Source organism: Salarias fasciatus, chromosome 3 (assembly GCF_902148845.1).
Source record: "Salarias fasciatus chromosome 3, fSalaFa1.1, whole genome shotgun sequence".
Classification (NCBI taxonomy): domain Eukaryota; kingdom Metazoa; phylum Chordata; class Actinopteri; order Blenniiformes; family Blenniidae; genus Salarias; species Salarias fasciatus.
Genome location: NC_043747.1, coordinates 14,085,737 through 14,105,413, shown reverse-complemented (window position 1 = coordinate 14,105,413; position 19,677 = coordinate 14,085,737). Strand labels below are relative to the sequence as shown.

The 19,677-nt window shown below is 47.9% G+C and overlaps 1 protein-coding gene across 2 annotated transcripts in view; it reads left to right on the top strand.

The window, feature by feature from the left end:
• dennd4c (DENN/MADD domain containing 4C) overlaps nt 1–19,677 on the top strand; it is a 29,567-nt gene that overhangs the window by 8,627 nt on the left and 1,263 nt on the right. Inside the window, exons 2-33 of one of the 2 annotated variants that reach the window (XM_030119494.1) lie at nt 3,274–3,584; nt 7,306–7,558; nt 7,643–7,712; nt 8,633–8,802; nt 8,877–9,118; nt 9,220–9,286; nt 10,598–10,656; nt 11,439–11,583; nt 11,799–11,974; nt 12,133–12,233; nt 12,410–12,634; nt 13,030–13,175; nt 13,405–13,443; nt 13,738–13,868; nt 13,950–14,082; nt 14,166–14,372; nt 14,487–14,615; nt 14,721–14,874; nt 14,953–15,102; nt 15,202–15,318; nt 15,441–15,572; nt 15,779–16,848; nt 16,979–17,171; nt 17,273–17,370; nt 17,466–17,641; nt 17,727–17,885; nt 17,972–18,170; nt 18,263–18,373; nt 18,461–18,598; nt 18,735–18,852; nt 19,149–19,305; nt 19,424–19,488. In XM_030119494.1, the coding sequence (XP_029975354.1) occupies nt 3,286–3,584; nt 7,306–7,558; nt 7,643–7,712; nt 8,633–8,802; nt 8,877–9,118; nt 9,220–9,286; nt 10,598–10,656; nt 11,439–11,583; nt 11,799–11,974; nt 12,133–12,233; nt 12,410–12,634; nt 13,030–13,175; nt 13,405–13,443; nt 13,738–13,868; nt 13,950–14,082; nt 14,166–14,372; nt 14,487–14,615; nt 14,721–14,874; nt 14,953–15,102; nt 15,202–15,318; nt 15,441–15,572; nt 15,779–16,848; nt 16,979–17,171; nt 17,273–17,370; nt 17,466–17,641; nt 17,727–17,885; nt 17,972–18,170; nt 18,263–18,373; nt 18,461–18,598; nt 18,735–18,852; nt 19,149–19,305; nt 19,424–19,488 (5,629 nt within the window). In that variant the 5' untranslated portion in view covers nt 3,274–3,285. The remainder of the gene's footprint in view (nt 1–3,273; nt 3,585–7,305; nt 7,559–7,642; nt 7,713–8,632; nt 8,803–8,876; nt 9,119–9,219; nt 9,287–10,597; nt 10,657–11,438; nt 11,584–11,798; nt 11,975–12,132; nt 12,234–12,409; nt 12,635–13,029; nt 13,176–13,404; nt 13,444–13,737; nt 13,869–13,949; nt 14,083–14,165; nt 14,373–14,486; nt 14,616–14,720; nt 14,875–14,952; nt 15,103–15,201; nt 15,319–15,440; nt 15,573–15,778; nt 16,849–16,978; nt 17,172–17,272; nt 17,371–17,465; nt 17,642–17,726; nt 17,886–17,971; nt 18,171–18,262; nt 18,374–18,460; nt 18,599–18,734; nt 18,853–19,148; nt 19,306–19,423; nt 19,489–19,677) is intronic. The other variant, XM_030119502.1, reaches the window with a different exon arrangement.

Below are 19,677 nucleotides of genomic sequence, written 5' to 3'. Positions count from 1 at the left end.
TTTTGGGTTTTGTCTACCTCTGAAACTGAAGCCGGAGTTTGTGTCTGTGTCCTCTGAGTCCCGACTGCAGGCTGCGAGATGAACATGTCAGCTACTCTAAAAGTACCCTTGAAAGACTCTGAGATCAGTTTCCCCGGCCCGTGGAGTAACAGTAGTCGCCGCTCAGGGTCGCACAGCCGCCTGGCATTGTTGGGACGTGGTTGCCATGGCGCCCTCACTGTTTATCCACCAGGGGTTGTCAAAAAGAGATATTTGTATTTTTGTGGCGGGGGAGGGAAAGGTCAAACGATTTGAGCAACGCCTCAGTCAATCATTCATTTCAGTAGTTGTGATCATATGCTATCAAAGGGTCCAGAACGTGTGTGGCGGTGTGTCACGTTGTGCAGTGGCGGTGTGAGTGGCTGTCTATGTTGCAGTTTCCTCTTTGTTGTGCAGAAGTGATATAACATCACATATCATCGACTAATCCTTCCTCTCATAGCAACTTGTCCGCAACAAATAAGGCCCTGCCAGTGCCGGGTCTGCACACGCTCACAGACTGACTGTTACACTTGCTAATATGTAAACCCGGTGCTAAAACATGACAGTTCTCACACATAAAGGTTTACAAGCTACTTCTGCAAAGATTCCTGTAAAGTTTGTTCTGTGGTTTGTTGGTGTTTGACACGCACGTGTGAAATGTGCACAGCACCATTCTTCTATGGGTTTATGTTATCAAGTAATTTCTGTAAAATTAGATATAGCAACGCTTTTAATGCTGTTAAACTTGTGCTTCATCGTGGTGAACAATAGTCACGCTGTCAGGATGTCAGTATCACAGTCTTCACTTTTTTCATATGAGCATCATTATTTCACAGAAAATGAAACATTGAGGTCGGTGGTTGTGCGCAGGAAAAAGAGTTTGGTGCGGAAGTAGATTAAGAATGTCAGCATGGCAATTTCACCTTCCCGAGGATCTTCAAACTATTGTTTTGGTGCAGCGCTGGGGTCGCTTTAATTGCCAGGTCATTTTCTGCTGTTAGCTGCAGTCTCACCCTGTGACATAAAACCACAGATCTGAAGGCGTGATCAGCAGTTTCTTCACAGTTCTTCAGTCTTACACAGCCAGAATTGCTTAACTTTGTTGATAATTGATGCAGATCTACTCCAAAATTAGAGGATGTTTACATTTAGCAGTCATAATGAGTTACTTTTTGCTTTTCATAATTTATATATCATTTTTTTTCAAGCTATCACAACATGTGTGCCATGCAGGCGGCTACAGATTTCCAATGAGCTGGCTGATCGTTTCCTACGCTGTGTGATTTGTAGTTGTGAAGAGACTGTGCAGTTACTAGCACATATTTAGTAAAAAGCATGTGTGGTTTGTTACAGAGCAGATATGGTCTGACAGCTGTGATTTGCTTTTGAATAGGGTTTTTACCAATGAGATGTAGCCATGGATACGGTGCAGTAAATTTCTTCAGACCGACGAGTCTTTTAGCTCCGCCGCTCCAATTTGCAGTCGTACTTCATAATAAAGTAAAATCTGGAGCCGGTCAAAAGGAGGGTGGCTTTTTAAAGGAGTGAGACGGACAGGATTTTTCATTGTCGTTAAATAACTAGGCCACATCTGGAAGCATTTGTATGAATCTTAATATACAAGCACAGGCACGGATAGACATCTCAGAGACAAACAGCGAGGATGAGTGAATATCCTGCTAAGAAGATGGGTGGCCATGATCAAATTTAATTGGGATTGCTCACTCGAAGCACGAACCGGGCCAAACAAGGGCAGACCTCGCATCACAGTCACCTGGTCGTCCGTCCCGCTTTTACGGCTCCTCCTGTTAGTGGAAACTCAAAGTCACTCCCTTCTGCCTGGACATGACAGTGAAGTGGATTAGCTCTGCTCCTTGAGGCTCCATGATCTTTTATTGGAGTCTTTTCCTGCCATTGTTGTGACAAATGAGCAATATTCTGGGCAAATGTCCAACTTCAGTTCTTGAAAGGTACCTGGACTTAAACTGCTCAGGATACTTGAAACAATCAGTAATGGCCCCTTGTGCACAGGCAGCATGCCAAGTTCATCACAAAGAAGACTGAGCTGTGTGTTATGGTCACTTAGAAAATGGGATCAAACCTCACCCCGGACAAAAATCATTTGTATCATTTGCTCCACTCGTTATGTGCAACGTGGATGCAGCAGAGACGCGGCTACAAACAATTTCATGTGTTTAGATTCGCAGCGCTGCTGTGTCACAACAATATAAAGTGAGTCTTGTAAAATCGGAGTGTGTTTGCATCCACAGTGCTGCTTTTGAATTTGCACTGTGATGTCCGGGACGGTCTGTGCTCGCTGTGGCCGTGCAAAGCAGCTCCATTTTTTTTTTCCCCTCCTGCCACAGCTGAGTCACTGCTGGAAAAATTGAACTTCCTGTATCTGTCCTGAGGGCTCTTTGAAGAGGAGGCAAGCTTTAAGTTACTCTTTTCTTTTTAGACAACCATTTGCTTTGTTGTCTTCTTGGTTAGAATCAGTAAATCAAATATTGTCCTTTGCTTCTCGTTATGCAGTATATCATTGACCACACGCTCAAGAGGTCCCCTTTATGTTTGTGTACAGAGACGTCATTGAAAGTAAACTGGAGCATGTCGGCACCATAACAGTGCACCGGTTCAGTGACTGTCATCTAAACTTGGTGGCATGATTCATCAGTTTGAGGAAACATCAACTTCTGTTCAAAGCCTAGTGAATACATTCAATCAGCAGAAGCTTAAGGCACATTACAGCAGTTAGAACTGTGAAAAATGGCTTGATTCTGTGGCCATATTCAGAGAGCTTTCCAGCTTCGCTTTGGTGTCCTCTTGATTAACGCTCTCCGTGGCATTTCTGTGCATTCCTGCGGGCTCGGATGCTCTTCCCCGGCTCTGTGCTGCCATCAGATCTTTCACTGGCTCCTTGTGTTTGGAGCAGCCTGGTGATATACAGCGACAAGAGTGTGAATGTCCGTCCATCCTGTCCCTCTGTAAACCCCTCTAATTAGTTCCTCCTTAGCTTGTTTGCTTCACGGCCTGCAGTCTTAAAGGATTTGTTTTTATTGCTTCGTCCGTAATATTTAGCATTCTGTGAATGTTTGCAGCTCAGCCCATCCCACTGTCCCACACTGACATGCCAGAGCTTTGCTCTCAGTGTGAAACTGCGGTACGGATGTACAAGATCTGAGATTTGTTCTAATTTGTCAAGGGAAAAGCAGTAATTGAAGTAATTGAATGATCCTTTGTTTCTCTGCCTAGGTACGTCCAGCCATGATTGAAGACAAAGGTCACCGTGTGACCGACTACTTTGTGGTGGCCGGGCTGACCGACAAGTCCAAGCCCCTTGAACAGGACCTGTCCGAGGCCAAGTCCAGTGGGCCCAAAGCACCCATCACCGACTTGGCCGTCATCAACAAGTCGGCAGGGGAAACTGTGCCAGAGGGCTTCACTTGCATCGACAGCACCAGCAGCGGCCAGCCGGCAAATCTGAATCATGGCAGTATCAAGAGTCCTGAGCTCTTTCTGTGTTATAAGAGGGGTCGAGGGAAGCCGCCGCTCATCGACGTCGGGTGAGTGAATGATTTCTTTTCAATCGCAGCATGCTCTTTCAGGGACTTTGACCACAATCAGACTATTTCAGCACAGTATCATTAATAAAAGACATGATTTTTAAGCACTCTTTCGTTTCTAGCTTTCTCTCTAGTTAAACTTAAAATCACTCACTCAGCTGCTGAGCCAACATTTTGAGAATAGATGTGTGTGAGTGATTATTTATGCACTAAACACAACGGTTCCAAGAGAAACTCCGGCTCGGTCCGCAGGTCTTGCCAGACCTGCCTTGTGAGTGCCACTGATATGAGTTTCAACACCAAACAAAAGCTTCAAACCAGATCCCAGTGCTGCAGGGCCCGATGCGTGCCTGGCCTCCAGACCACCGACGGCTCAATCCAATCAGCAAAGAAAAACCAGACGGGGGGGAAACGGATGCAGCAAAAAAATTTCCATGTATCCCGTTATTAGTCTGGACCTGCGTCTTACGCAGCAGCGTGAATTTAAACCGGCCTGACATTTAAGTTGCTGCTGCTTCTTGTTGTTCTGCCAATCGAGGTTGCCATCTGTGCATGTTGGCCTGAAAATGTTTACCTTCCAAAACAGAGCTTTGCTTGTAGTTTCATCGGCAAACAGAATTTTCTTTCTTCAGTTCAAATTCGATGATAAAATATTTCCTTGGATCATGGATGGAGGAAGACTTGATGAGCCGTTTTTTTTTTTTTCTTTGACTCGTCCAACGGCCTTGTCTCTGACTCGGCTGGAATTTTCCGGTTTCTTCCTCTCACCTCAAAAAAAGGGAACTCCATTGTAATTTACTGAACTCAGCCTGGTAAGCTTGAAGTGGGCCCTACTTACCCACAGTGCAGCCAGACCTGTAATCTACGTTTCATCATCACTGCCTTGTCTCTCTGAACTGATCCGCAGGGCTGCGGTGATGCAACTGCCCGGGGCAATTAAGTTCCCCCCACACATGCACACACACACACACACTCACACACACACCTAAGTCTTCAGGCAAACCGTTTGTGTCTCCCGCTAACAAACTGGAGTTTCCAGTTCCTCGCAGCACCCATTCTGAAAGATTTCCGTTTACTCTGCATAGTCGAGCTTCCTTTGTCTCCGTATTGGACTGCCTTCAGTTGTCCTTGACACTTGTTTACTTTATTTCATGAGGGATTTTTTTAGACGTCTCTTTTACGAAGTGTGGAACGACATAGTGGGCTTGGCATAAACAAGAAGATTATATTTCACGTCGTGTTTCCTTTGGGAGATTGTGCAATCCCGTTCAGCTGGCTTACAGCTATTTAGGAAACATAGATGTAGAGACTTCATGGTTTATTACCAGCTGTAGAATGTGTTCATTGATGCAGCAAGTGAGCCTGAATATCAAGTTCATAACTGTATCTAAGAGAGATGACAGTTTTCCTCTATCAGCTGAATCTTGAATCTGTTCTGTGCCGAAGGAGTAACTGCAAATCTTGCGAGCTGTAAATCCTGCGCCCATCTTCCTGTCACGTCTGCTGTCCGTGAAGCATTCCCAGCCCGGGGCTCCGGAGCGTTACCGCTCACTGTGCCCATTAGGACACCGGTTTTGTTTCCCAAACGAGGATCTGCTGGCAGCCGTCTTCCTGGCCTCTTTGGATTCGTCCGGCATCTCTCTTCAGAGTAAATGGAGTGTTTCGCAACTGCTATATCTGCAGCCGCTGTTTTAACGTTTGAGAGGGGGTTAAAAAAAAAAAAAAAACGTCTTTCGTCTTAGGTTGAAGACAGTAGCGAGAGCTGCCGGCCTCCCACGTGGCTTTGTCCTGAAAGAAAGAGAGATCATGGAGCATGCTGCCATTGAACGGCCGCAGCCAAGCAAAGGAACACCAGCCCAGCGCAGCAGGGCACTAACTGCTTCCCAACTGAAACAGGGCTGATTAGGATCCATAGATGTGTAGCAGATGATTTATGTTTGATGATCTATAGATAATCGGCTTATTTGAGACTCCAATGGATATAATACTCCTTTTAATGTCTGGGATTTAAATGAGTCACTGGGCAATGGTGTCTGAATCACGTCATTCATTGGAGAAAAGCTCTGGTTTCCGTACTGTGAGAAGAACAAAGTCAGGGGTGCTGACCACACACTGATCAAAACGGATTATTCTCTCTACAGAACCACTGGAGTGTCTTCTTTATTGTTTATCAAAAATGAATATTTTCCTAGATTTCAATGTGATTCATTGGTTTTAAACTGTATTAAAAGAAAAAGTCAATTTTAATGTTGTCCTAAACCTGATGCACATCAAAACATCTCAAGTCTTAAAGGTGAGGTCTCATTTCATCCGGGTTTGAAGTGAGATGGCGTCATTGTACAGTGGAAGAAGCAGATCAGTCACGATCACATTTCAACAGTGTATGAAACGCCACATCACATCCACAGATCTGATCGCACACACCTGTATGGAGGCAGCAGCCACTGCTCCACAAAAGGCCATTGTTAACGGTTCAGCTCTGATTTCACAACTTCAACATTGATACAGCGTTCTGCGTATGTGGGCCACTTCAGGGCTGTAGATTGTTCAGAAAAAAAAAAGAGTTGTGATTGCGTATTGATTGGGATAACCTAGAGCTTAGAGAAGTTGGCTTGGCATTGGAGGTTTGCGGGTTGAAATCCCACTCCGAACCTTTTCTGCTACTGTATCGTGTGTTGTTTTGGTGTCTGTGGATAGTCCCTGACAAGGAAAAGCTTCTCTCCATTAATAGCATTGAAATTGTTCTCCCAAAGTTTTTCATATTTCTGAAAGTGCAGTTGTCTTCAGCCAGTCAGGAAATGCAGCTCGGTGTAATGGTGATGGAAACATAAAGTAGACAGGAACAGCAGAGAGGCGGCCAGGAATTTCTCCTGTCAGTATTATTCTGCTCTCAGAGTTATTCTTCAAGGAGGGCAGGGACCACGCAACACTGCATTTTGACCAAAAGGTCCTGGTACTTCAATTTCAGGTTCTTCTTTTAGACAAACTCAGAATATTCCCGCGCCTGTTGTTGCCTACTTAGGCCTGAAGTGCCCGGATTAGTATTCAAACCGTCCCGATGATGTTTAAATACACCGCACCTCTAATCTTGGAGGGCAATTAGAAGACCGAAGTCGTATCGCAACGACCCGTAAAGACGAAGGATCCTTGTTTGTCAGACTGAAAGCATGAAGAGAGGTTCTTCTGCTTTTTGGATGGTGTTTTATTATATTGTAAATTGGTTCAATCAGGTAACAGTGGAAAGGGGATGAGCCTGAGATGCTGTTAACATAAGAAAATTAAAATAAAACAAAGTCTAACCAGAACAGATTTATCTGAAAATTGAATTCAGTCTTTGTGCCAAGAAGGTTAAAAAAAGAAAAGAAAAAAAGTCTTGTGACAAAGTGTTCCACTCCTGAAAGTACCTTGATATCCTGGCCTTTATTGGGAGTGGAGTCTTTATATGCAAGCCTCTCTTTCATTTCAGCTTCCTGTTACAAATTCTTGATTTGTTGTTGGCATTCCAGTTCACGTCCCCTTCTGGTTTTCTACTCCACTACGTCATTAGTATGCGAGTTATTTTCCTGTTGGCAAGGAACCACGCTCGAAAACTACAACCGCTTTAAGTTAAATCCCTGAAAACTAAACAATTTATCTTCTTTTTCTCACGCGTACTTTTTACTCCTCACCAAGATGAAGAGCAGCCAGGTGTCGTGATCACCCTGTTACTTGTGTGTGTCAGGGTGCTGTACGAAGGAAAGGAGCGTCTGATCCAGGGCTGCGAGATCATCCAGGCCACGCCGTACGGCCGCTGTGCCAACGTCAACAACAGCTCCGCCTCGTCCCAGCGCATCTTCATCACCTTCCGCCGAGCCCCGCCGGTCCAGCCGCAGAATTCCCTGGCCGTCACCGACATCTGCGTGATCCTCACCAGCAAGGGGGAGTTGCCGCCGCACACCTTCTGCAAAGTGGAGAAGAACCTCAACGGCGGCATGGTAAGTGCGATTCTTGTGACTCTGCTGAAATCTTTTGAAAAAACCAAGATGTGAGTGTGAGCCTGTGGTAACTCTTCCGTCCAGTGGGGCTCCAGCGTGTTCCTGTGTTATAAGAAGTCTGTCTCTTCGTCCAATTCCCTCAGCTACAAAGCTGGTGAGTACGAGAGTGACGGTGGATTTAAATGTGAATTTCATGAATAGCAACAACTTCAGCTGCCATTTATTGCTTCACTGAGGTAAAGAATCAGAAAGACAGTCCAAAAACATGGGTCTGGTGAACTGTCTCCTGTTTGCTCCTGTTGTCAGACCCTGGCAGCCGTCTGCTGAATAATGAGGGTTTTTAAAAGATAAATTGATGTTTGGAACTTAATTTGACATTCATGAAAAGAGCAGGACATGTACGGGTTCTAGCTGTTGTTTTCCTGGGTCGGAAAGACGCTCGATTCACGTTGTCAAAAATGATCGGTGCTAATGTTAATGAGTTTTCGGCTTTTGTTAAACGATGTGACACCCTGATAACAAAAAAAAATCCAGCACGGCGAGGAATGAGGCCGCATTGTGTGTCGTCTGACAATCAGCCCGACACACTGTGTTTGTGTCTCGGAGTTGGCGCGAGCGGCTCCTCCAGCGTGTCTCTGTGATTGGACAGGAGACGGTAATTGCTTATTACAGCTGGTATTTTGAACTGCTGTGTGACATTTCGCCTGACTGAATGTTTGGCCTTTCCAGCATTTCATTGTGTAACCGTTGTTAGTATGAATATGAAAACACACACACACACAGACACGCACGCACGCAGACGCTGGCTTTATCTTTTTGGCAGGCCGTTTTCCTGTGAGGTTGCCGTTTATTCAGCTCAGACAACTGCGCTTCCTGCCACACCCATAATAATGTGTGTGTAACGTGAAGAACAAATGTGCGTGAAGAGAGGAAGAGTCTTGCTGTGGTGACAGTTAAATCGTTTGAGCTTTTAGCTGACGTTTGTTGAATTTGAATAGATTTAAAGTGCTGTTAAGTCTTGAAGTGTATAAACACAGGAATCATGCAGTTATAATGTGTGGTTATTCTCTGCAGGTCTGATCTTTCGTTACCCAGAAGAGGATTACGAGTCTTTCCCTCTGTCCGAGTCTGTACCCTTGTTCTGTTTGCCCATGGGTGCCAAGATCGAGTGCTGGGCTCCAGACACTCGTGATCCTCTGCCAGTCTTCTCCACATTTGTCTTAACCATCTCTTCAGGTGAAAAGGTGAGTCCAGCTGAATCAAACTCTCGAAAAAAGTAACGCAGTGGCTAAAGTTGTAGTTCTCCCCGTGCTGCCAGGTGTATGGGTCGGCCATCCAGTTCTACGAGCCGTATCCTGTGGACGGGCTGAGCGAGAAGCAGAAGATCCATCTGGGTCTGCTCACCACAGTGGAGAAGAAGATGATCCCCAACCGTCCTGTGAATACCAACAAATGCATCTGCCTGCTCTCCCGGTGGCCTTTCTTTGAGGCCTTCAAGAAGTTCCTGATGTTCCTCTATAAACTCTCCGTCTCCGGACCGCACCCTCTGCCCATTGAGAAGTAGGAGAGCGCTGCTGAAACCACTCGCTCGAATGTTGGATGAACTTCTTTGATTACATTTAAAATGGAATCCTCTGACTCCGGTTTGTTTCTTTTTACAGGCACATCTCGCACTTCATGCACAATGTGTCTTTCCCTTCCCCTCAGAGACCCAGAATCCTGGTTCAGGTGAGACTTTAATAAAATACAAAAGCTCTCTAGCAGACATGGAAGAAGTTCCAGTCCTGTTTTTTTCGCTCAAAATAGAGAATAAAATAGTTAAAAGTCAATGCCACTGTGACTTCACCGGCGTCTTGTTAATGTATCTCTGGGATTCGTCCACCAAAGTGAGACCTTGATGAGGGTTTAGAGGCCAGTAAAACCGTAACGAGAGCAGAAACTCTCTGGAAAGCTGTCGGTCAATACAGTTTATGGCTTTCCATAAAAAGGCTTCGGGACATGAGTCTGTACAGACACATTAATGCGCCTTTTGCTGGTATCGGAGGAATCAAACTGCAGCCGTCTTGTTCTCTCCGACCATCAGTGAAGGTTGTAGATTCCAGCAGCCCTCTGCATTGAACGTTCAAGAAAGTGTCTTTCTCTGACAAAATACTCGACTGCATTTCGATGAAACCAGCGACAGACATGTAATGGAACTCCTGCCGTGTTTCAGCTTTTCTTGCCGCAGCCTTCAGTCCTCCTCAAGCCTTAAAGGCAAAACGAGCAGCTCTCTGTTGGAGGCACATGTTTCACGTTTTGAACCATCAAACCAGATCACCTGCTGTCACTTTTATGCCCTCCAATATTTCACCGAGATTTATTCCCAGTCTTCCGTTAAGACTCACCAGCATCGTCTGCGCTTAAGAAGAGCGGACCAGCGTCTCACTGGTTTCTGCCAAAGCTGAGGATCAGTCATAAAGGACTGTCGACTTTCCTTTTGTCTTTCTTTTTTTTTTTCCATCTGTTCCGCTGGGTTTACTTGGCTGATGTGCGTTTCCAACCCACATTGGCTGCTTTGTTTCTCTAAAAGCTTTAACAACACATCTGGAAGTCTTTGTTCATTGCGTTTTTTTTTTTTTTTTTTTTATCTTTGAGAGATTTTATAGGTGCAGAAGATTTATTTTGTGAGTTGCTCATGTGCTTACTCATGGAACTGTGTAAGGCTCTTACTGCAGATAGAATGTGCATTTTTACTTTGGTCCATTTACCAGAGAATTAGGTTTAATCCACACATCGTATTTATTCTTTTAGCTTACTTTGCTATGACTGTTTAAGCATGTTGCGAGATGCATGACTGGAAATTCAAGATGTTTAGTGAAATAAGTGAAAATAGGTGTTTGGTTTGTGTAAATACACCACCGCGTTTCTTTTTCATAACATTTCTGAAGCTATGAGACAGAAGTCCAACTCCAAGGTTATAGAGTGAAACTGAAGTGCTTAATATGTTCATACTGTGCAAGTTCTGCTTTAATCTTTAATATATTTGATTTTCTCCTGCAGCTCTCGGCACATGACACTTTGATCCTCTCGCAGCCTGTGTGTACACCTCTACCCCTCAGGTACTTTTATCATTGAATATTTCACAAATTCAGGTTGTTTGTTTCCTCCGCGGACTGAAGAAATGTCAGAGTTTTCCTTTAATGCTTAATGCTTCAGTTTAATCTGCATTGATCACTGCCGAAATCATCCGAGGTCTCCTTCCCTTCACAGCAGGTCCTTTCATTTAGATAATTTGATCTGCCGCCACTCTCCCACCAGTGTGCAGAAATGTCAGAAAATGTGTGGCATCAACCACTTGAAAAGCAAACAAAACCTTCCAGAATAGCTCTTCCACTTCAGGACAAAATATAAAAAACAAGAATTTATCTGGTGTTCATGTCCGTTTTTTCCCCCGAATGAAATGTTGCAGATGGTAAACACATGAAACTTTGTTCAGATTTCACCACGGGTCTTTGAAAATTTCCTAACGCTGAAAGAAAACTTTTTCCACTGTGACTTTACATAATTGTGCGGCTTTCCTGATGATTTAAGCTGAAAATCAGTGACTGTATCTTGTGTGTCCAACGCTGCCTTATGTAACTCTGACTGTAAATGACGTAATGATGGACACACAAACAGTCTGCTGACTTCCTCGCTGTTTTTTGCTCTTTAAGCATTATGAGAATTACATAGAAATGTTTTGAAAAGCCAGATTGTATTAACATTTGATTCGCGTGTTTCTAATGCAGCCTTCTTCTCTCGGCTGTTTCTCCCTGGTTCCAAATCCAGCCGATCCGTCTTCTCCCTTCTCATATTTACCTTCTGTCTTAATTCGCCCTGAACCTTTCTTGTCCGTCTGCAGCGGGGCCGACTACGGCACCCTGCTGGTGAACCTGGGCTCCGAGAACTGCGCCACGCTGCTGCACTTTGTCCTGCAGGAGAGCAAGATCCTGCTGCACTCGCTCCGGCCCGCCGTGCTCACCGGAGTGGCCGAGGCCGTGGTGGCCGTGAGTTTCACACACACACACACACACACACACACACACAGTCGTTTCCAAGACTTGATTCAGTCCGATGCAGACTTAGCTGCTTAAACAGACTGTTTTAATTTTTTTCTCTCTCAAGGTTAAGATGTACTTTTAAAATTCAGATTCAATTAAACTAAAGCATGGTCTACAAGCACTGTGTAGTAACACTGATTGTCCTTCCTGTCTGTCCTCAGATGATCTTCCCCTTCCAGTGGCAGTGTCCGTACATCCCCCTCTGTCCGCTGTCTCTGGCAGGCGTCCTCAACGCTCCCTGTCCTTTCATCGTGGGGGTGGACTCCCGCTACTTTGACCTTTATGACCCCCCTCCGGATGTTGTCTGTGTGGATCTGGACACAAACACTATTTACTTGTAAGACATTTTGTATCATAAATAATTAAATAATTGCAACCATCCTAATGTGAGGATTTTACAGAAGCAGGAGGCCTTTTTTTTTTTTTTTTTTTTGTTTTTGGTGCGGCTCTGTTGTTACTTCCAGCTAACTGACTCTGTGGTATTGTTTACTGCAGGTCTGATGAGAAGAGAAACAGCAACTGGAAGAGCCTCCCAAAGAAACCCTGCAAGAGTCTCATCAATACGCTGAGCAACTTGCACCACCAGCTGGCCACAGGTAGGAACTGCATGTGTTTTCTTTGTACTTATAAATTGAAGATACAAGTGGCTGCGCTAAATGGGTTACTTACTGACCATCAACATCAAAAAAGAAGTATATTTTTGAAATTATTTTTATGTGCTTTGGAGAAGTTATTGATCAATCCTTTGACCGGCCCTGGTTTGCGTTTGCAGTTGCGGTGCGTCCGATCCCGCAGGACAGCTCCGCCGTGGACATGACCCCCATCGAGGCCGACTTCACCTGGCACAAGAAGAGGACGGCCCTGGAGATGGAGATCCAGGAGGCCTTCCTCCGCTTCATGGCCTCCATCCTGAAGGGCTACCGCTCCTACCTCAAACCCATCACGCAGGCGCCCTCGGAGAAGGCCACGGCCGCAGACTCGCTCTACGACCTGCAAGGTGAGCGAGCGCCTGGCCGGACTCCACCCCATCGATTCGTGGAACGCTTTGTGATCTGTTTATAATTTTCAGTCTTTATTGAAATCCTCACACGTGAGTGCAAACTTATTGACGTCGTCAGTCTCTTGCTGCTGGGAAATCACTCTGGCAGATCTATTTTAGATGAGTGAACTGCATATTTTAACACTCTTCTCAATAGCAATTATTGATTGATGTATGAGGGTCAGTCATTGAGCCCTGATGTCTGGTGCAGTGATGTCAAGTTAATTTTAGTCTGGGGCTTGAAACTGTAGAAAAACAATCATCAGCCCTGCAATTAAAAATAAAGTAAGGCAGTATTCTTAACTATCCTGTTGCCATATTCTAATAATCAATAAAATCTTCTATGTCTGCAGGATTTCTCAAAAGCCGAGACCGCGCCCATCAGAAGTTCTACTCCATCCTCACCAAGACCCAGATATTCATCCGTTTCATCGAGGAGTGCACGTTCGTCAGCGACAAGGACACGGGCCTGGCGTTTTTTGACGACTGCGTGGAGAAGGTGACCACCGACCCGGCGCCAGGCCGACCTCGGGCTCCTCGTGCACAAGCCGCATGCCGGTGTTTTGTCTGGTGTTGTTTACTCCTCGCCGGAGGCTTCCTTCCCGGGACCGGCCTTTGTCTTATGTCGGTTTATTGGCAAAATAAGCATTTGTGCGCCGGGAGACTAAGGAAGCTCAAATTTCCTCTGATTCATTCCGTCCCCTTTGCTCTCTTTCCTCTTCTCGCAGCTTTTTCCCTCTGATAAAATCACCGACAAGGGCACCAAGGTAATTGTGTATGCTGTAATCGGATTTCCTTCCTGCTTCTTCTTTTTTTTTTTTTGTCACCTACATTAAAATATATTATAATTTTCCATTCTCAGCAGGAATTATGGGTGTTTCCTCTTCTTTTTTTCCCCATTTCTTTATTCATAACCAAATCATAAAGGCATGCTTTGCTGCTTAGCCTCATTCATCAAACACTTGAAGTTGTTTACATTCATGTGTCAGAATACAATGCACAAAGTGAACGTGCATTTTCATCCTGGTTAAAGATTAAACATTTTGGGGTCCTTGCTTTAGGTGGAAGGAGAGTCATATGAGGATACAAGACTACTGGAGCTGGACGAGTCTCAAAAAAGCGAGCACACTGTCTTCGTCATGCCTCCCGAGCCGCCGGCCGACGACGGGTCTGAACCGCCCCCTCGATACACGTACGCCTCGTCCCGCCTCTCGTTGGTTTGAACTCCTCGTGTCTTGATGCGATTACATGGCTGTGTTTTCACATCCCGCAGGTATAAGGGTTTCCCCCGGCTGCAGGTGAATCTGTTCGACCGCCCCCGGGTGTTGCGTCCGGCGCTCAGCAGCAGGGCGGCGGGGGCCAGTCTCTCCAGCAGCCCGGCGCTGCTCGCCAAAAGGACAAAGCAGGTGCGTGCGAACGCAGTCGCACGAACAACCGCTCCGCTTATCGAGTGGATGAAATGACACTATTTCTGTCGCCGATCTAAAAGGAGATCAAGCTGGCGTACAAGATGGCGAAGCGGTTCTACCCCCACCCGCAGCTGTGGGCCCGCTGCCTGTTCAGCCACTGCTACAGCCTGTGGTTCATCTGCCTGCCGGCGGCGCTCAGGCTGGCCAAGTCCAAGAGCCGGGCCATGCAGCAGGCGTACAACGTCCTGCTGAAGATGAGGACCACGGAGGTGGAGATGCTGGATGAGGTGCGCTCGCGTGACGCAGAGTTCATGGCGTCGAATCCAAAATGCGAGAGTTTTGTTGTTTCGCCTCCCCAACTTTAGAGTGATTAAAAACGCCTGCTGTCTTGGAACTCCCAGGTGTGTTACAGAGTGGTGATGCAGCTCTGTGGCGTTTGGGGTCTTCCCGTCATGGCTGTGAGAGTCCTGGTGGAGATGAAGAAAGCCGGAGTGCATCCCAACGCCATCACATACGGATACTACAACAAGGTTCTGCTCGCCACAGAGAGAGATTCAGTATTTTTTCAATAAATGCGCAGGTTGAGATCAATTCGTGAAAAGCACGTCTTCCTGTTTCTGTCTGTTCTCCGCCAGGCTGTCCTGGAGAGCCCGTGGCCCAGCCGCAACCGCAGTGGCCTCTTCATGTGGACCAAGTTGCGCAACGTGCTCCGCGGAGTGGCGCAGTTCAAGCGCAGTCTGAATCGCACAGCCTCTCCTTCCGAGGCGGGATCCAAGCTGACCGCCACAGGTGTGAGCCGAGGACGCGGCGCCGCGTTCGGCGTCTCCTTTTCTTTCGTTTCTCACAGCCTCCTCTGTCCCTCTGCAGCTGCATCGGTAAGCGGGTCCGCGGTCGCAGATGCAGACCGGCTGAGTCACGGGAGCGCTGACAGCTCCAGCGAGGCCAACGGCGAGGAACACAATCTGTTCGCCCCGAGCCACGCCATGGAGGACACCACAGACAACCACGGCAGTACAGGTACCGACTCAGCTGCTGTGCTTCCTCCACCTTGATATGTAGATCGTGAAGAGAGACTTGTGAGTGCATCCCGGTTTGTGTGATTTTTGTGAAACGCAGGACAGTCCGATCAAGGCTACGGCTCAAAGGATGAGTTACACCAGGACCTGGCGGACCCCTTAGACACAGCCGTCCCTTCTGCTGAGGAGAGAAACAATGCCAAAGACCAGCTTAATGGTGAGAAAAGAAGCTGCTTCATAAGACGATACTCAACTCCACATCTGCATTTTCATTTTGTTTAACGCATTATTATCCTTATTCTTTTTTCCGTATCCCATTTTGTACTATTCTCTCACCAGGAGGAGACATTTCTGGCTCCGTGGACAGTGCAGTAGCGGTAGTAGAGCCCAAAAGTCCAGTTGAGGCGCTCGGTCATGTTCCCAGTATTGTCAAGTTGTCTTCAGGGAGCTTTGATGGTGGGAGCGAAAAAGGTGAGCTTCAAATGGTTCAAATGATTTTCCTTCTCCAGAGACAATCTTTTTTCCCCTCTTAATTATACAGGTATATTTCTTTATTGACTGACTTTATCATGTTATAAAAATCCAAACTAATAGTCAAATTACATTGACTATGAAGCGATCACAAACTTCATTCGTGAAATGATCAGTGACATGACAATGTTGTTTGCGTTCTGCAGGTCCTGGGAAGCTGTTCAGGAGCGTCAGTACAAATGACAGCGTGTCTCTGTCCGATGAGAGCGCCCCCCAGCTGCCTGGAGGTGCAGTCGGCCGGAGTCAGCAGCAGCAGCAGCGGCAGAAGGCCTTCTCTGAGCGCAGCTGCAGCTTCAGCGCCGAGACCCGGGCCGGGATGCTCTCGGAGAAAGTGGACCACATGGCCAGCCAGATGGGAGCCGACGCTCGCATCCTGGAGGCGGCGCTCTCCGGGGGCAAAAGCCCGCCCCCCAACAGTGCGTCCAAAGCGCTTTTTACAGACTTGGAGGAAGAGCCCGAAGACGATCAGGGGCTGGTGCTGGGGAAGCTTCCGGACGAGGACAGTCCGAGAGCAGCGGAAGAAGAGAAGGAGGAGAAGACGGATCTGCTGAAGAGAGAGAGGAAGCTCACAGAAACGGCCGAGGACGAGTCTGGAGCGCGAGGGGCGGCCTTGGAGAGGGAGGACGTGGAGGTGGGCGCTGACCCGCTCTCCCTCCTGGTGTCGGAGAAGGAAGAGTCGGCGTCCGTGACCAGCCAGGAGCCGGCGCGCCCCGTCCCCGCCGTCGTCTCCCGCAACCTGGCCGAAGAGATCGAGATGTACATGAGCCTGAGGAGCCCTCTGGGGACCAAGTCCTCCAGCATGGAGCTCCAGCAGGCGCAGCCGGACGTCGCCGACTCCCCCCAGACTAAACAAACTCTGGAGCGGCGGTCCAGCCTGCCGGTCCCTCCGGTCAAACCTCCAGCCGACCCGACAGACGACACGCCGAAGCGCAGCCCCCACGCCGTGACCCGCTCCAAGACATTCGCGGTCAAGACGAAGACGCCGGGGAGCGCCGCGGCCAGCCCGGGCCCCAGGTCGTCTTCGCTGACCGCGCTGGTCAAGTCCTCTCAGGGAGGCTCGCTGGGCTCGGTCATCAACTCCATCTCAGGCATCAAGATGGACAACCTGTTGTCGGGTCCTAAAATCGATGTGCTCAAATCGGGGATGAAGCAGGCGGCGAATGTGGCGAGCAAGATGTGGGGAGCCGTGGCGTCGGCGTACTACTCAGATGACGAGGTGAGCCTCAGTGATTCATCACTCCAGGCCGTTTCAGTTAAATTATTGTAAGGATATTAAAAGCAGCGTGTCTTCACATTCAACCTCTACGTCTGGAGTTGAACTAGTTTTCTCCTTTTCATCTGTGCAGGACGAACCGGCTCCAGGCGGCGGAGGCTTCCCGTCGCGTCTGGATGAAAACATGCTGTCGGAACACGATTTGGACGAGAGTCCCGAGCGCCGTGCCGTCCCGGGGCTGCTGGCTAACGGTCTGAACCAGAGCTGCACCAGCCTGGGCAGCAGCAGCGGCAGCAGCGACACAGGCCGAGGGACCCACCAGACTCGTGAGCGATGGATTTTATTTATTTATTAATTTATATACTTATTTTCTCCCGGGGTGAACGGTGTGAGCAGCTGGTGGAGTTGTTTTTGTCTCTGCGTGCAGACATGACTCCGGGGCGCGCAGGCCGAGGTCCTGACTCAGAACAAAGCTCCCTGCATCACGCTTCCTCCTCCAGCATCTACCAGAATTTTGCACTTGAGGTCCGACATATGGCATGAACGTACACACAACTTCCGCTGGCTCGTGCACGTCGGAATAACTCCTGACCGGCGGCGCTAACTTCCGCTTCCTGCAGGTGCTGATGTCCAGCTGCTCCCAGTGCCGCTCCTGTGAAGCTCTGGTGTACGACGAGGAAATCATGGCCGGGTGGACGGCCGACGACTCCAACCTCAATACCAACTGTCCCTTCTGCCAAACCGCGTTTCTCCCCCTGCTGCACGTCGAGTTCCACGACCTGCGCACGACCAGCGGGTAGGAACCTCATGCCTGTGTACTTAATGTTTTACGATTAATGTTTCTTTCAACCGCAGCCTCTTCTTGCTCTTTTACCTCTCAGGTTTTACATAAATCCCAGCGCGTCAGCCGACAGTATCCACAGCACCAGTGTTCAGCCCACGGCGAGCAGCTCGGCCGACATCAAGACGCCGGACCTTCTCACTTTCCCCGAGGGGGAGACCCAGGAGGCTTCGGATAACCGTCCCGGAGCTCACAAGAGGTACGACTCGCAAGTCAAGCTGGATTAACCCTGGAAATAGATTCCTGGAGCTGCACTCCCTCCTCACGGCTCTTTGTGCTTTCCAGTCTCATTCCAGAGCCGGTGCAGTCTGACCCGCTGGGCCTCCTGGAGCGCCAGGCCGCGGGGAAGCAGCAGCGGTGCAGCGGCACGTCGCTGACGCGCAGCAACAGCGTCGGGGGGCCGCTGCAGGGCCTGGACTACCCCCAGAGGCCGGGGCACGGCGTCTCCACCACCAGCCTGCCCTGCAGCCTCCAGGAGGTGTCGGTCAGTGTCCCGTACCGTCGCACACTCGGCCTGCGGATGCTCGAAGCCGCAGTGCAGTAAAATGAATCGGCGCGATTGTCTGTGCTTCTCAGGATGGCATGGGAACAAAACGGCCCAACCCCAAACCCGTGTCCGTACCGTACCTCAGCCCCCTGGTCCTCCGCAAGGAGCTGGAGACGTTACTGGAGAACGAGGGAGATCAGGTTAAAGAGCTCACAGAACACGGCAGTCTCTCTCTATGTCGCACTTTCCTGTCGTCCCAGTCTCACTTTCACGCTGTGATCACCCAGGTGATTTACACCCACAAGTTCCTCAGCCAGCACCCGATCATCTTCTGGAACCTGGTGTGGTATTTCCGCCGCCTGGACCTGCCCAATAACCTGCCTGGACTCATCCTCACTTCTGAACACTGTAACAACGGAGTGCAGGTTGGTGACCCCACGTGCTTTTATTTATTTGTTTATTTTTGTTCATTTATTTAGGTTAAATGTGAGGCAGTGATGTAGAAATGACAGGCTGAGACTTTCCTCGATGATGGATTTTCCTTTGGCTCCGTGGTTGCAGCTGCCGGTGACGTCGCTGTCGCAGGACAGTAAGCAGGTGTACGTGCAGCTTCTGTGGGATAACAGCAACCTGCACCAGGAGCCGGGAGAACCCCTGTACCTGCTCTGGAGGAAATTCCGTGAGTGCTTAAATATAATTAAATATGAAGCAGCGAGTATTAAAACTACAGCTGCCACTGGAGGGCGTCAATATTCCAGTCCTCTCATCCTCAATATTCAAGCTTTAGTGTATTTAATCTACTTGTGTGGTTTTAGTATGTATTTTTTTTTCAAAATGAAAGTGTATAATACTTCACTTTATCTCACAGTGCATGTCTGTTGGCAGGAATGATGCAGAAATTGAAGCTGAAAGTGCTTCCTTGTTGCCGAGGTCAGATTTGAGGCTCACGCTGTTGAATGTGTGGTTTGTTCCCAGTGGAGAAGAAAGGCACGTTGGCTCCGACGGACCACCAAGAGATCCGCACCCTCCTCAACACGATCGTCCGCAACATCCAGACCAACGACGTCTACGGGCCGATCAACCTGCTGAACCGAGAGATCAAGCGGCGTCCCGGAGAGGTCAAACGGCAGAGGTGCTCCCCTCCACTCACTGCTTCTGCTTTGAAATTTCTGTTATCTTTTTTCTTTTTTAACCACGTGTTCTGCATTGTGAATGAAACCTCCCTCCTGTGTTCTCTTTCTGTGTTTCAGGAGTATCTACAGAGAGATTCTTTTTCTTTCACTGGTGGCTTTAGGACGGGAGAACATTGACATTGGTGAGTAAATGTTTAAAATGAATTAAAATAAACATCTTTTGTTAAGAAAACAGTTTTTTCTTTGTAAAAAGGTTTATTCATTATTATTAATTAATTCATTCCAGATATGTCAAAACACACATAAAATATAGATGCATCCAAAAGAACAGGAAACTGTAGTTGCACTAACGTGAGATGTATTTATATATA